This window comes from Quercus robur, chromosome 7, assembly GCF_932294415.1.
Source record: "Quercus robur chromosome 7, dhQueRobu3.1, whole genome shotgun sequence".
In the NCBI taxonomy this organism is placed as follows: Eukaryota; Viridiplantae; Streptophyta; class Magnoliopsida; order Fagales; family Fagaceae; genus Quercus; species Quercus robur.
The window spans coordinates 41620246-41636161 of NC_065540.1; the positions used below are offsets into that span (position 1 = coordinate 41620246).

Below are 15916 nucleotides of genomic sequence, written 5' to 3' on the forward strand. Positions count from 1 at the left end.
ATTTGAAAAACTATGATTGAATTTGAATAACTAACACTGTTTTATATCAAGATGTGTAATTTTTTTTGTCTTGAGAGACCGTTTTAACTTATCAAACCATAATACCAATTGATTTTTAGTATAGTTATCTAGGTAGAGTTCAAGTGTAACCTAAAACATAATTATGAAATTAGTATAAAAAAAAAAAACTGTAAGACTTGCTTCAATTTTTTATGGAATTGAGTAATTCATAATATAAAAAGAAATTTATTACATTTGGTAAATTTAAAAAAAAAAGTATCAAATAGCTTTCAAAAAAAAAAAAAAAAAAAAATAAAGAGAAAAAGTATCAAATACTCCATTCAGATCTGAGCAAATTAAGTATGGTTTGCCAAGTATTCATAGGTACAAAAATCGAAACAGAAAAAGATCTTTTGCATTCTTTCCGCAAAATATACATGAATGTTGGTTATTTCATATTTTCCACAAATGCCAATCAAGGTTTTAATGTTTTATATTTTCTTGCTCAAACTCTGTTCCATCTTTTTTTTGAGAAAAAAAATTGTTTCATCTGAGTATGACATACCAGCCAATTTTTTCAACCGTATTTAATTCTTGGAACTTTCCGAAAATGTAAATATTATTAGAAAGAAAAAGAACACATTCTTTGAAGCATTAACCAAAAACACCATATATTCAAATCTTTCCAATCTAATAAGTAATAATAATGCCCCAAGAAGCAAACTTAACCGTCCGTCAATTATTGATTTCATCAAACAGATCCTTATAACAACATTGATTTCATCGAATCCTCCCACCCCCACACCCAACCCATCTTGAAAGCTCCTTATCACCAACACACTATCCTCACTCTCTCTCTCTCTCTCTCTCACTTTCCCTCCAATCCTTCCCTCCATGTCTCCAAAAGCAGTCCCATCTCTCTCTCTCTCTGGAGATCTCTTCTCTTCCTAAGCAATCAAAAAATTCCCACAAAAAGGCCTTTTTCCAATTTCCAGAAGAGCACACTCCCAAAACCAAACAAAACCATCCCCTCAAAACAAAAAGCCTCTCAAAGGAGACACAAACCAAATCCAAACCAAAAGGTTTTGAGAGAGAAAGGCAGAACACACTTTTTTGGAGTTTTGAGTTTGAGTTGACCACTTTATCTCCATTTTTTCTCTCAATCACTCATTCTTTCATTCATGGGTTGCTCTTCTTCAAAACCCAACACCCATTTCTCAGCAGAACTCCCATCATCTAACCCTTCACCATCATCATCCTCATATTCTGCCTCAGCTTCACAATCACACTCACACTCTTCAAATTCATCACCACCAGTCCCCAGACCTCTCTCTCTCCCAACCTCACTTGTCCACCACCCACCTCTCAGAAAAGGTGACACCCGCCACCTTGTTTCTCTCACCTCCACCACCTATGGTTCTCTCCTCCACATTGACCCCCCTAAACCCCATCAAAATCCTACCTTTAAAACTCCAATCCCACAACCAGACCCATATACAAACCCAAACCCAGAAGAACAACAACACTCATTGTCCCCTGTCTCTGTAATCAACACCTGGGAACTCATGGATGGTCTCGAAGACGACTGTGAACTCCCCAGTTCTTCAATTTTCGACCGCCCAATTGTGATACAGAAAAAACCCAGTTCGTGCAGGTACCCTAGCTCTGATGGGTCAGTGCCAAAACTGTTTGATTTAATTGAATCTACGAAAAAATCTGAACTTTTGTCTCTGAAGTCATCGTCTCCAGTGAAACCACTTTGGCAGCATTTGTCTGAGGAAGCTTTGCTGTCTAAAATGGACCCCAATGTGGTTTCTAGCTATAGGCGTGCCTTGTCATCCAGGCAATTGAACTATGCTACTTCCCCTAAAGATATAGCAAGATCATTGGGGTCTAGTCCCATGACTGGTAGTTATTCATTTTCCAATAGTTGGTATAGTTTGCCTGGCTGTGAAGACAAGGTTGTGATTTACTTTACAAGTTTGAGAGGAATTAGAAAGACCTATGAGGATTGTTGTTCGGTTAGGATGATACTTAGGGGCTTTAGAGTGCCGGTAGATGAGAGGGACATATCAATGGATGCAGAGTATAGAAAGGAGTTGCAAAGGGCTCTTGGAGGGAAAGCAATGAGCTTGCCACAAGTGTTTATTAGGGGGAAGTATGTTGGGGGTGCAGAGGAGGTTAAGCAACTCAATGAAGTTGGAGAATTGTCTAATCTTTTGGAAGGGTTTCCTATGAGGGATCCCGGGTCTGTATGCGTGGGGTGTGGAGATGCGAGGTTCGTGCCTTGTCCAAATTGCAATGGCAGTCGGAAGGTGTTTGAAGAGGAGGAAGGAGAGTTGAAAAGGTGCCCAGATTGCAACGAGAACGGGTTGATACGGTGCCCAGGTTGTTGCTGCTCATGAATGTGTATGGATGCCAATAAGTGATGCATATATTGTTAGGATTATGTTTTGAGATTCTATAAAATGTTACTATTTGTAGTGCTACCACTAGATTGCCATGAATTAATATATGTTTAGGTTTTGCTTTGAGATTTTTTTTTTCTTTTCTTTTCATCTGTCTATATTATTATGCTTTTGTTTTCATCGTTAATGCTCTTTCTGAACAATATTAATAGAACCTGGCATTTTTGCTTTTAAAATTTAATTATCCATTTGTTTGAGTTTGTGAAACTTGTCTGTATATTTTAAGGTCTTTGTGGTTGTTTCTTTATCTTTATGGGAGCAGAAATTGTATTCTGTGTATTTGATTGTTAGACTCTTGATTGGAATTATTTAGTTGGCTATATTAAAAATGGACTCTTTCATGCTGCATTTTGCACTTTGGTAATTTTGTTGCTAAACTCAGAAGGCTCTTCATTATCCATTGGAGTTATAGTAAAGACTGTTGAAGCATTCCTAAATATCATAGACAGGACGTAATAACTAATAAGTTTAGAAGAGGCCAAAACTTATGAAAGCTTTCAAGAGTGTCTCCCCATGTGCATTGCTGAAAGCTTTCCTTATTTATATATACATTCAATCTATTATGAACAGTGAACACCCAACAAGTGTGTGCGGTTGTGTTTCAGTGCATTTGTCTCTGCACATACTTTAGAGCTTAGTATAATGCAATGGCAATAATTGTCAGGTGCCCCTAGGATTGTACTATTGATTCATCAAACTCATTCTGAGCATGAAGTCTTCATTTTGACTTTTCCCTTTAGCATTTAACCAACCTATTATATCCTAGTAATCATCTAGTGTGAAACAAAGGGACTAATAAAAGAGTTCCAAATAACTGATTAGCAAAAGATAAATAAATAGTCATGGCTTTCATTGCTCACTTTTCTTGACCTTAAATTAAATTATACAAGCAAAAGTTGGATACTCACTTTTCAATGTTTTCATGGCTTTCATTGCTCAGTTTTGCATAGTCTGTCTTTATGTCTGTTTATATGTGAAAGATTCGTGTAATTTTTGTGATTGATTTTATGGTCCCCGGCTGTACCCGTATACTTGGGCGATTCTCTTTTTTGATATCAATAAGAATTGCATTACTTGTCAAAAAAAGGTGGATTTTATACTGTGTTGCTGTGAAATGTCAAGTCATTAATCATTATAACATGTAAAGAGTTCAAGCTGGCAATTGTCTGTATGTCTTTTGCATTTAACATTTCCTAGTATCCCATTCTTGGTGGTTATATTTGACCTAAAAGCCAAAGGTCCATGTGCTCTTGGAAATCCAGTTGCCTCCCATGTGCTGTTGTCATGTTAATTTGCAGCGTTTGGTAGAGAGGTAGGTGCTAAGTAGTCATAGCTAAACCAAAAGCAAACTTTTTGGTAGTAGCTGGAAACCTTGATTTTCTTTGGAACTGGCAGTGATTTAATTTTTTAGTTGTATTATGTTGAAAAAGAGCTACTTTTTTTGTGTATGTATTAGCTGTACCATAATATCTGGTTTAGAATAAATTTTTGCAATGAAAAACCTTAAGAGCTACACCAATTCTTCATTTCTAATATGCCCTCATTGCGAAAATAATCTGGATTAACTTTCCATGGCCTTTGAAATTTAAAGACTTAAAACCTGTCTGGTTCGAAAGACTGGATTCAACTCTTGCTTAATGCCAACAACAGGCTTGGCCTCTGAATGAAAAAAGCAAGCAACCTTCTTCTATTCTCAGCTGTATTTTGTGATTAAATCTGGATTCTTAGAATTAAATTTTGAAAGGAGAACATTTGGAACTTTCAGAAGACTTGTCTTTAGCAGCAGATATCTTGGAAGCTTACTTCTTCCATTTTTAAGCTTGAAACTTGGGACCCAAACAACATGATAAAATTCTAAAGAAGAAAAATTGATTTATGAAAGTTTAATTCCTAAATCACTTCCGAATGGTATGCTTCTAGCATGCGGCTGTAGAAAAGCCTCATCTAATCTTATAGCAATAATGATCTCATCTATCCAATACATATATCAATACATTAATACGTGGGATTTACATGCTATAAGCTATAAGAGGAAGGATGCGTACTTGTCATACATGAAATACCTTCTTCCTGCTTTAGACTGCCTTGCCGCCTCAAAATCAATTTCGACGTGGCAAGGCACCATGCCAGAATCATACCGACGCAAAATCAATTTTGACACAGCAAGGCAATATGCCAGAATCATGTCGTCGTCTAGCGACGATCTGCAGAAATCATGGGGACATAGTGAATAGTTGGATTGATAAAGATCTCCCAGGTGATCCTATCTGGGCTGAAGGCCGAGGCAAGAGTAGCCTTAATGGATGTTAAATTGAATTTGCCAGCTATAACTCTGGAAGGAGATGCAGTCCGCATCAATCATTAACCCAATTCAAAGCATCAATTGCAAATCAGATCAACTAATAGCTCCAATTATGACACCAATTGAATGCGAAGTCCATGACCTACTAGCTCCTCATTTACTATGGTTTGTTATCAATATTATTGCAGCTTTTAAAAGGATAACGAAAAAACGAATTGTGGTGATTCATATGGCCCGTGTAACAACCCATTTAATCCGACAAAACCACTCAATTCATTCCGCTCCGCACTGCCCTCATATGGATATGATATTTATTTTCAAGCGGGTTGGGAAGGTTCAACTATTAAAGTTGCTGATGAATTTTTTTTTTTATAATCGCGAAGACTCGACCCAACCACCTATGTATATATGTGTATATATATCCATCTATTTTTAGTCTTTATCTCATATCAAATTTAAAGTGTATATTTTTAAAAAATTTACTCCATGATTTATACATGTCAATATGAAAAATGTGATACTTTTTCAACTTATTTATAAATATAAGTAATGACATGGATATGGTAAGAAACTAAGCATAGCCTCTTCTTTTCTTTTCTTTTCCTCTTCTTTTTCTTTTTTTTTTTTTTTTTTTTTTTTTTTTTTTTTTTTTTTTTTTTTTTAAGAAAAAGTTAGAAAGTACTCATATATTAAGACATGAGTATTTTGATTTATAAGAAAGTGGACACTCCTTATGATTTTCTTTAATAATTTATATTTTTGTTGCAAGTTCTTCAATGGTTTATACAGTAAAATGTTGCAAAAATGTCTTCTATAAAACTTTTTTTTTCAGTGAATAAACAGACCGTAATTAGTATATAATACATAACTAAAACTAACCTATCTAATTTGCCCAATCTACTTAGTTGAAACCACCCAAATTTTCAATTTAGCCACCATTTTCATAGGTTGATGGGTCGGTGGTGGTTTGAAAATTTCCAATCTACCAATGGTGAATTAGTTTAAAAAAAAATTCGAAAGAAAAATAGCCAATTAATTCATTACAAAAAAAAAAAAGGTTATTGAAATATACTTATATGATCCTAATCATTTAAAAAAAAAAAAAATTAATTTGGGTTCATTCTTTGAGTGTTTTGCTCACAAGTAAGAAAGACTTGTTACCGCTGGATTTTTTTTAATTTTTTTTTTTTGGGTTGTTGTTGAGGATCACTTGAAAAATCTAGGAATACAAAAATGGTACATTGGGTTGATCCAACAAAGAAAGGCGTGAGAGTGCTCTTCAGTACTTAAGTAATTTTATTAGCTAAAAATTGAACAAAACAAAACCAATGAACATTTTTACTAGTACTCATTTTCCTTCCATTGTAGTATCATGACTCACCTGTACCAAACCAATGAATAATTGACTGTTTTGTATTTCATATAAAAAAAAAATGATTGTTTTATAAGACACAACATACATAATATTTTCACAAATTAAAATTTGAAGTAGTAAGTTACAGTATTATTAGTTTGAATTTAAAAAATTAATTTCTTGACCATTAGTAACAAGTTATGACAATCTGTTATTTAAAATTTGTTATTTAAGTGATATAAAAATAGTGTGAAGATAAAATTTTTCTTGTTTGATTTATTTAATAAATCGGACCAATTAACGCAAAAGTAGAATGAGTAGGTGAAGCCCACCAAAGATCAATCCAATTGGTGGGCCGGTCATTTTGAGAGTGGACATCAGTGAGGCAGTTGATGTACATGTACCACTTGATCCAATCCAGCTATGTTGACTTGAGTATATTTGACGCGCTATATTGCGCGTGGAGTTCGATGAAAGCAGAGACAGAAATACAAGACAAAGTCCAAAACCCAAGAAAGTGAAGGTAACGCACGCACCACGAGCAGTTTTTTTTTTTTTTGGAAGGGACGAGCAGTTAGTGTTACGGTCAGTAAAACAGTCAATTCCTTTGCCTGAAATAATTTCATAACCTTTTTACATGACCTAGCTAACTAGTTTTACCGTCATAAAAAAAAAAAAAAAAAAAACTAACTAGTTTACCCACTGTACAGAGTCTCTGTCATTGGCCAATGCTATACGGCAATACTCCCTTCAATTTTCAGACACCACAAGAAATCCCTGAACTCCATTTTACTTTTTCAGTTACCAACTGAAACGGTAGATTCGAAACATAAAAGGAAAAGTCAGTTTGTGACTTTGCAGACCAGAGCTCCTATGAGACTCTTTATGATTGGAGGTTTTTTTTTTTTTTTTTTTTTTTTTTTTTTTTGGTGCTAAAATTCTAATGTATGGCCTTGGCTCTATTTTTCAATATCTATATTTTTTATTTGATAATAAAAAATTTTATTAACTGAGTTAGCTAAAATTTATTTCATAATTGAAGTTTAGTTAATGCATTAAATTTATAAATTAAATTCAAACACATAACTGTATTATTTTTATTATTATTGAAAAATATAAAATAGAATAGAGCTCTAACAAAATGGAACCAAAGGAGTATAATATTTGTTGGAATGAAAATTATTAGCATTTTTTTAACAAGAAATAGAGCATTTGGTTAGTCCCCCTATGCCTTATTCTATACGGAAAATTATTGTATATTTTAAGAGTACTATAAATACGTATTTTTTCCCTTTCATATGAATTTAATTAGTGAGATCCATAATTATATGAGAGGGATGAGTATGCATTTATGGTACTCTAGGAGTATTGTATAATTACTCTTTCACCGTATAAAAAAAAAAAAAAAAAACTCTTTCACATGTCGTTTAATTACATAAAATAATTTTTTTTTTTATGTGACCCTAAAATGCTAGTTAAAGATTTCGAATCTAAGAACTCTTAGTTAAAAGTTACTATAATTTTTACTACACTTAAAACAATAACAATAATACTACAAAATTTTCACACACATATTCTTGTGGTATATTGTGGTAATCTTTGTGTTCGCTTCAAATGGACCGAAATTTTCAACTTATTTGTAATTTTATTTTATTTTTGCTATTATTCATGAATCTCATTATACTTTTTGATATTATTTATAAGTCACATTGTACTATTTAGTTTATTTTTTAATTTTTTTTCTATACTGTTAACAAAAAGTTTTTAGTTTTAGTTAAATAAGTTTTTTTTCAAATAAACCATTTGTTATTAATAAATAAATAAATAAAATATTAGAGCTCATGATAAGGTTGGTGGGCTTGCCCTCGTTGTAGTTTTTTCCCCCCCAAAGTAAACTGTGGTTATAGATTGGTCATTTTGGTGAGACATAGAAATACAGACAAAGGGAGCTTGTTAGGCTTTTTTGTTCAGAAAGAGAAAAAGAGAGAGAGAGAGTAAAAGAGATGGAGGGTGCTGGTACTGAAGCTGAGGGGCAGGGTGAAATGAATGGGGATCAGGAGATTCTAGGACCTTGTATGAGCAGCTATGTGGACCAAGAAAGCACAGAGAGTCACAGATACTACCTAGCTCGCAGAACTGTGCTGGAAATGATCAAGGACCGAGGCTATTCTGTACCCACTTCAGAGATCGAGCTCTCTCTCCAAGACTTCAGAGCCATTCATGGCCAAACTCCCGACATTGAGCGCCTCCGCCTCTCCGCCACTCATCGCACAGACCCTCTCAAAAGAGTAATAATGCTTTTCTGGGTTTGTCTTGGTTTTTCCAATGAATCAAGTTTTTTTTTTTTTTTTTTATTCTTTGTTTCTTGTGTCTTGGACTAGCAAATAGTTATAGCAGCAAGCTTTTTCTGGGTTTGTCTTGGTTTTTCGATTTAATGAAGTCTTGGACTAGGAAATAGTTATAGTACCGTGCTAGAAATATGGTTCAGTTAGTTCAGTATCTGGTGTTTTTTGTTTTTTTTTTTTTTTTTGTTTTGGTGCTAAATGTTTAGTTTTCTGTGTAGGCTAGGCATTTTGTTTCTTCATTAGGTGAACTTATAAATTTGCATGTATATTCATTGGTAAAAAAAAAAAAAAAAAAAAAACCAGAAATTTGCATGTACTAGTAAATACTAAAATAGTAATGGTGTACCAAAAATAAGATTCACTTTGTAAGTTTTAGCCTTTTTTTTATTTGCGTTTCTGATTGTTTGGTTGCTGTGTATGCTAGGCACCTTGTTCTTCATTAGGTGAACTTCAAATTTGCATGTACAAAATAGGTTTTAGTTTGGAGGATTTAAGGATGAAAGGAAACTCCAGATTGTATTAAAAGCACACTCAGCTCAGCTAAATTAGTATTTGTTTTCATGTTCATGTTGAGGTTTGTTGCATTAGTCATTCTCACCCTCTATTTAATTTGCCTGCACTTTCTTTAGCCGCACTAAACTCTTCCTCTCATTTTGAGCCCAATTTGTTGTACCTTTAATTTGGCTAGAAGCTAATTTCATCACCTTTCACGCCAACATGCAGTATGTGCCATCTGTTTCTTGTGGTTATTTTTTATAAACTTCAGTATGGATTTTCATAGTGCATTTGTTTACTTTGTTTCTGATATATGGTACAGTAAATATAAATAGCATTTGATCATGGTGCAAATTGGTATAGATTTTGTTGTTAATTCTGTTATTGGCTAAGATTTTCCTGCTTAATTTTTGAGCTGTGTTTCGTTTTAGTCTTTTTCTTTGGGTGTAAGTACTGGTGTTTGATGACAAAATGTAATGCTAGATTGTCTTGACATGAGAATTTTTATTGAACAGAAATGAATTATTGATAGGCTTAACACGCCGTTTGTATTAATAGAAAACCCTATGTGAATATAGTTTTCCGCATTTTTCTGTATTTGGTAGTATCTAAAAAAAAAAAAAAAAAAAAAAAAGGGTCAAAGGAAAACTATTTCTTAACTTCTCTTATTTAGCTTGCCGTGAGATAGAGTTGTTTTCTGCTAAAATTTTTTGAAAAACAGTTATATCTCACGTGAAGCTAAATAAGAGAAGTCAACAAATAGTTTTTTGACTCATTTTAAGGTTACTACCAAATATAGGATATAGGAAAATGAGATAGTTTTAATTTTCCAGAAAATATTAAAGTCGAAACAAACAGAGTGAAGTGTCAGAAAAAAAGGCAGCAATAGGATATGTTGTGTTATTTATTTTTTGGCACTTTATTTTCTTTTGAGATTTGATTTTGGTTATACATCAAGCAGTCCTTATTTGATAAATCTAATGATGGTTTTTATTTTCATTTTTAATTGCAGATTTTGGTAATTTTTTGTGGCCCAAGTATGGTAAAAGTTAATTCGATCCGTCTCATTACAAGTCAGATTGCCAACAAGGAGACTTTAAGTGGGTTGATATTAATAGTGCAAAACCATATAACAAACCAAGCTTTAAAAGCTGTGGATATTCTTCCATTTAAAGTTGAAATATTCCAGGTTAGTTAGCCCTTTGCCTTTTAATATGCCATCTATTGTCTTGATCTACTTATCCTTTTTCTATGGTCTGGTTTCAGAAAACTTAGGTTTTTCATGGGTCATATGCACTGTTGTTGTGTGTACACACTTAAAATCTGGTGCTTTCTTTTTCACTAAATGAGAGTATATGATATAAAAATTTAATGTAAAATTTTATTTTTTTGACCACGTAGAAAAAGTTGTCTCCACATTGTGCCTTCAACAATCTAGAAAGATACTTTGTCTAGAACAAAATCTTCTATTCTTCAAAGTAACATAGAGTTCCTAAACTACTGTTGGGCACCTCAGGTCAAAAAATTAATTGACTAACTTGTTCTTCTTACAATGTACAGTTATGGATGTTTAAGGCACATATAGATCCCTGTCTTTTTTTTATTATTTAAGACTGAAAAAGACTGCATTATGTGGCTTTGCGTGCATGAAGTTCTTTTGAATATTCTCACTTTTATTAAACTTGTTTACTAATCCTTGAGTCTGAAGTTAATAATCTAATATTTCCAAAAGCTTGAGTTGATGGGAAATGTTAAATTTAATCATTTATTGATCTCATTTGCCAACATTTTCACCATGGGTTTGTATTTTGTCAGATCACTGACATGCTGGTTAACATTACAAAGCATGTGTTAAAGCCAAAGCATCGCGTTCTGACTGACCAAGAGAAACAAAGGCTCTTAAAAAAGTACAACATAGATGAAAAGCAGGTCAGTTCTTTATTTTATTTTATTTTTGGATAATAAAATCTAGAAAAGCACTTATCAGTAAAATTAAAATAAAATCTAGAAAAGCTACAGGGGAGATATCTCAGGAAACAGAGCTTGTTTGATTTCTTTGGTAAATCTGGCAGTGGATTATTGCTTTGTGTGTGTTTATAATGAAATTATTTTTTATGTCAAATGTGCTAATAGGAGCATATGTGCATCTGATGTACCTGTATTGATACTTTGATTTCTGGAATAGTCATGCAAATATTTAATGCTTCTTCAAGACTACTCAATTCAACTAACTCTTGATCCTAAGCCCCGTGTAAATGGGGTTTCCTTTTGGAAGGAAGTGGATTAATTTTCATCATCTAAATTTTTTTCCACAATAAATGGATTGTATGGTGTGCCTAAAAAATTTTGTGATTCTTTGGTGGATAGGCAGGGGAAAATAAGAGGAAGACTTAAGAATTGTGGCTATCATAGGTGTATTGCTTTATCTTAGTTTAAGAAATTGTTATATTTATTTGTGTGTATATATATATATATATTAATTGTGGACTTGTTTGGAAATTTTTAGAATCATGAGATGGTATATTATGAAATATGCTAAAGCAAGAACAACAATTTAGCATATGATAAATCTGAACTGCAATTTGCATTTCTCATGCTATAACGGTTTGTGTTACAGAAAGGTACATAGTAAAGGTACTTAGCTGTAGTAATTTGATTGACATTAGGACATAAATTTTAGTGACCTCATATGGTCTCAACGGTGCTATGCAGAAATTTCATATTTCCTGTCAATGTTCTTTGTTTGTTTGTGAAGGAAGAACATTTTTACCATTACCAAACTTTCAGATCTGAAAGATCTATCTTGGTTCAGGATTTTGCCCCAAATATATGGCATTCTCAATGCTTCTACCCTTTCAAGTAAAATATACAGTATGTTACTTCTCGGGGTGACCATGTATATCACAAATCTCCTGAAGTGCTTTTAAATAATGTAAAGAGTTATTTCTATTGTATCATTCTTGCTATCCTTTGCTGGAAATGTGATTCAAATTTCATATTTCCCTCCACAACAATTGCTGAAAACCTTATTGGGCTATTTCCATCTTAAGCTACTCTTTTTATAGAATTTATGCTTTTGAATTGTGGAATGAAGTAACTGCTACAACTGCTATATAGCGGTATGTTGGCTAGGCTGGGTGCACTACAGGATTTTATCATCTAAGAGTGGGGTATTGCCATCTTGATCTGCTCTTTGTACTAGCTACAAACCATAAGCATAGCACAACTGAAGGGTGAAAATTCATTCTAATCCCCAATAAATAAAACGTTTTCCTCTTTGAAGCAGGAAGCTAAGAAATTGATTCAATTTCCATTCTTTGGGCTACAAGAGTTTGAAAACTTCCATTATGTGAGGAACTCAAATACTTGGGTGCGCTGGTATTGCATTTAGATTTGAGGATTTAAAATCAAGGAAATCATTTAACCATATTAGTATAAATTGCTTCATCAAAATTCTAACGACAAACATATGATGGATTTAGGTTACGAAGGTTTGCCTTGATTGTATTATGAATCTGAACTAACATCTCACACCTGATCATTTCAAACTCATATCAGTAAGGCATAATTCTATCCATGATAAAATCAATGGAAGAATCTTAGAGTTTTCTTACTCAAATGAAACCATTTAAACAGATAAACTAAAATTCAAACATTCTGTTATAATAGTTTACTAAAAGGCCTGACCCCCCAAAGAGAGAGAGAGAGAAGACATATAAGGAATGTTACTTCTACTATTTTATAATGCTTTCTCATCACGTAAAGTTGGTTCATGGTTAAGTTGTTTCTGTTTTAGCTTCTTAGTTTGGGGATGGAATTGATAATCCTTGAGCTTTCTTTTGTCTGACAAGATAGAAATGGAACAGTTTTTTCTTAATGCTGATTTTGTTTCTTCTGATGGTAATTGATAATAAAATAAGGCAATGAACTTATGCCTTTAGGTTGTGAATGTCGTTTGTTGGCCAACTCAAAGTTGACATAGGTATTGTTAATATGGCCAGCATGTAATTTGTTGTCTGCAGTGTCTTGATAGAGGAAAACTGCTCTATGTAGCCAATAGATTATGCCAAAAACTTATCACTTCCCATTTAAGGCATATGAATTATGATTATGTGTTGATTTATTTAAATTGCTCAAAGTCAGTGTTATATTTCACTTTGGTTTTCTCTCCTCAGCTTCCTCGAATGTTGCAAAAAGATGCAATTGCAAGATACTTTGCCCTTGAGAAAGGGCAGGTGGTGAAGGTTACCTATGGTGGTGAAATCACCCAGTCGCATGTTACTTACCGATGTGTCTGGTGATGCTGATGCCTTCATTATGCAGTTTTCTTATGTATCTTCCTATTTAAGTTCTCTTGTATCATCTGATGTATGCATTATGAACGCTTCAGGTCACACTACCTATGATGCTTGGTAGTGATGTGTGCTTTATGAAACAGTTTGGGTTACTATGATCCTTTGTAGTTTATTAACAGTCTTATTTTCATGTCAATTTGGATCTCTTAATATGGTTTACTGCTTTACAAAGATTTTGCATCCCCAGTCCTAGCTAAAACGCAAGGCATAGCAAATTGAAGAAAAATACCATATATATTGAAGTTGTTAGAATGTCTGTTAAATGATTAAATTCATTATTTTCTAACCATTCCAAAATCAACCATTTATGATTTTGGAATGGCAAAATGCACCCATTGGTCTAAAGATAACTGTGAACATATTAAGCTTTTTTGTTTTCTTTTATATTATAATTCAGTTGTTAAATTGGGCATAATGATCCATGTTTATTCCCAAATGGCAGGACCCATTCTGTTCTCTATTCTCAGTTCAGCTAATGAAAAGATTTAGCTGAAATTTGTAAAATGAAGCTTTTTGAGATAAGACAAAACTTAGATACAATTTTTTAAGTGTTCTATTTTACCTTTTTTTAATTAAATTTAATAATATAGTTGTAATGGCCATTGAGTCATATAATTGAATTTAACTGTCTATGAGCAAAAATAACGTCTAATACTGTCATATGGTTGAATTTAATTGGTGAAAAAATTAATGCTTAAAAAAATTATATCTAAGTTTTGTCCCATGAAATAATTAATGCTTAAGAAATTATATTTAAGTTTTGTCCCTTTATTATTATTTTTTCTTTGGGTTTGTAGCTTAATTGGCACATTTCCATGTACAAAATGTTTAGGGATCTAGGGTTAAAAGGGTTCAAGATGTGGTGTTAGTAGCATATTTTAATTATCTAAAAGAAAAGTAATATGGTGTGTTATAAGATGCATTTGTAGCAAGGAATCTATATGAAGGAAAATACTATTGAAGATAATAAAAAAAAAAAAAAAAAAAAAAGGCTTCAGCTAGTACAAAGGACAAACTAGCGTAATTTTTTGAGCTTCATAGTTCATATCTCAACTGAACATGGCATATGACCTGATTTAGGTGATGGTCTCTCTCGAACAAGTTTTTGAATTTAAGGAATCATCAAACTTGGCTTGTGCATTCATGAGTTGTTTATATGTCATTATCAGAACGAAAAGATTTCTGAGATACTTTTCTTACAAAAGAATCTATCCATAATGATGTAGAATACTTATATCAAGAGATATGTGCAACGTATGCATATTTTGCAATAGATGCTGCCACATGATCCTGTTTGGTAACGTGATTTCACATAGAAAACTAAAGGGTTGTTTGGATGAAAAAAAAAATGCTCACTCATCACTGAAATATTATCATTCATTACTCATCACTCAATAACTCATCACTTATCATTGAAAAAATCCCAATTTCCTAAGGTGGCATGTTTGGCACTTGTTTCCAATTTCTAATAACTCAAAATTATTATTTTTTGTGGGACCCATTACCTGAACACCTTGTTAGGCTCACGGTAAGCATACCCGCGTAACACACTAGCCCAAAGCCATTTCATTTATTTTTCCCCTTCAACCCTATTATTCTCCCAAAACCCTCGACGAACCTAGCAAAGGAAATCCACCATCACCCAGCGTTGATCTCCACGTCACTCAGAGTTGCCTACCTCGTGCCCATTGTCACCCAGCGTCGCAAGATCCAAATATCAAATGCTTCTTCAAGACTACTCAACTCAACTAAGCCTTGGTCCCAAGCGGGCCAAGCCCCATGTAAATGGGGCTGGCTTTTGGAAGGAAATGGATTAATTTTCTTCATCTAAAATTTTTTTTCCACAATAAATGGATTGTATGGTGTGCCTAAATTTTTTTGTGATTCTTTGGTGGATAGGCAGGGGAAAATAAGAGGAAGACTTAAGAATTGTAGCCATCATAGGTGTATTGCTTTATCTTAGTTTAAGAAGTTGTTAAAAAATTTTAATATTAATTGTGGACTTGTTTGGAAATTTTTAGACTTATGAGATGGTATATTATGAAATATACCAAAGCAAGAACAACAATTTAGCATATGATAAATCTGAACTGCAATTTGCATTTCTCATGCTGTAAGGGTTTGTGTTACAAAAAGTACATAGTAAAGGTACATAGCTGTAGTCATTTGATTGACAATAGGACATAAATTTTAGTGACCTCATACTGTCTCAACGGTGCTATGCAGCAATTTCATATTTCTTGTCAATGAAAGAACATATTTACCATTACCAAACTTTCAGATCTGAAAGATCTATCTTGGTTTAGGATTTCCTCCCAAATATTGGCATTCTCAATGCTTCTACCCCTTCAAGTAAAATATTCAGTATGTTACTTCTTGGGGTGACCATGTATATCATAAATTCCCTCAAGTGCTTTTAAATAATGTAAAGAGTTATTTCTATTGTATCATTCTTGCTATCCTTTGTTGGAAATGTGATTCAAATTTCATATTTCCCTCCATGACAATTGCTGAAAACCTTATTGGGGTATTTCCATCTTAAGCTACTCTTTTTATAGAATTTATACTTTTGAACTGTGGAATGAATTAACTGCTAC

The 15916-nt window shown here is 33.2% G+C and overlaps 2 protein-coding genes across 2 annotated transcripts; both read left to right on the forward strand.

Annotated features, from left to right (window-relative positions):
• Nucleotides 1–783: 783 nt before the first annotated feature.
• Nucleotides 784–2534, forward strand: LOC126693489 (uncharacterized protein At5g39865). Its single transcript, XM_050389478.1, has one exon. It carries the CDS (start codon nucleotides 1182–1184, stop codon nucleotides 2403–2405), a length of 1224 nt encoding a protein of 407 aa, XP_050245435.1. The 5' UTR covers nucleotides 784–1181; the 3' UTR covers nucleotides 2406–2534.
• A 5522-nt stretch (nucleotides 2535–8056) lies between these two features.
• On the forward strand, nucleotides 8057–13469 carry LOC126693490 (DNA-directed RNA polymerase V subunit 5A). The gene is made up of 4 exons (XM_050389479.1): nucleotides 8057–8412; nucleotides 9977–10153; nucleotides 10780–10893; nucleotides 13140–13469. Exons 1-4 carry the CDS (start codon nucleotides 8128–8130, stop codon nucleotides 13263–13265), a joined length of 702 nt encoding a protein of 233 aa, XP_050245436.1. The 5' UTR covers nucleotides 8057–8127; the 3' UTR covers nucleotides 13266–13469.
• Nucleotides 13470–15916: the final 2447 nt, after the last annotated feature.

Coding starts and splice junctions, on each gene's coding strand:
- LOC126693489 (XM_050389478.1), top strand. CDS start 1,182: ATGGGTTGCTCTTCTTCAAAACCCAACACCCATTTCTCAGCAGAACTC.
- LOC126693490 (XM_050389479.1), top strand. CDS start 8,128: ATGGAGGGTGCTGGTACTGAAGCTGAGGGGCAGGGTGAAATGAATGGG. Junction 10,154..10,779: donor TTAAAGTTGAAATATTCCAG/GTTAGTTAGCCC, acceptor GTATTTTGTCAG/ATCACTGACATGCTGGTTAA. Junction 10,894..13,139: donor ACAACATAGATGAAAAGCAG/GTCAGTTCTTTA, acceptor TTCTCTCCTCAG/CTTCCTCGAATGTTGCAAAA.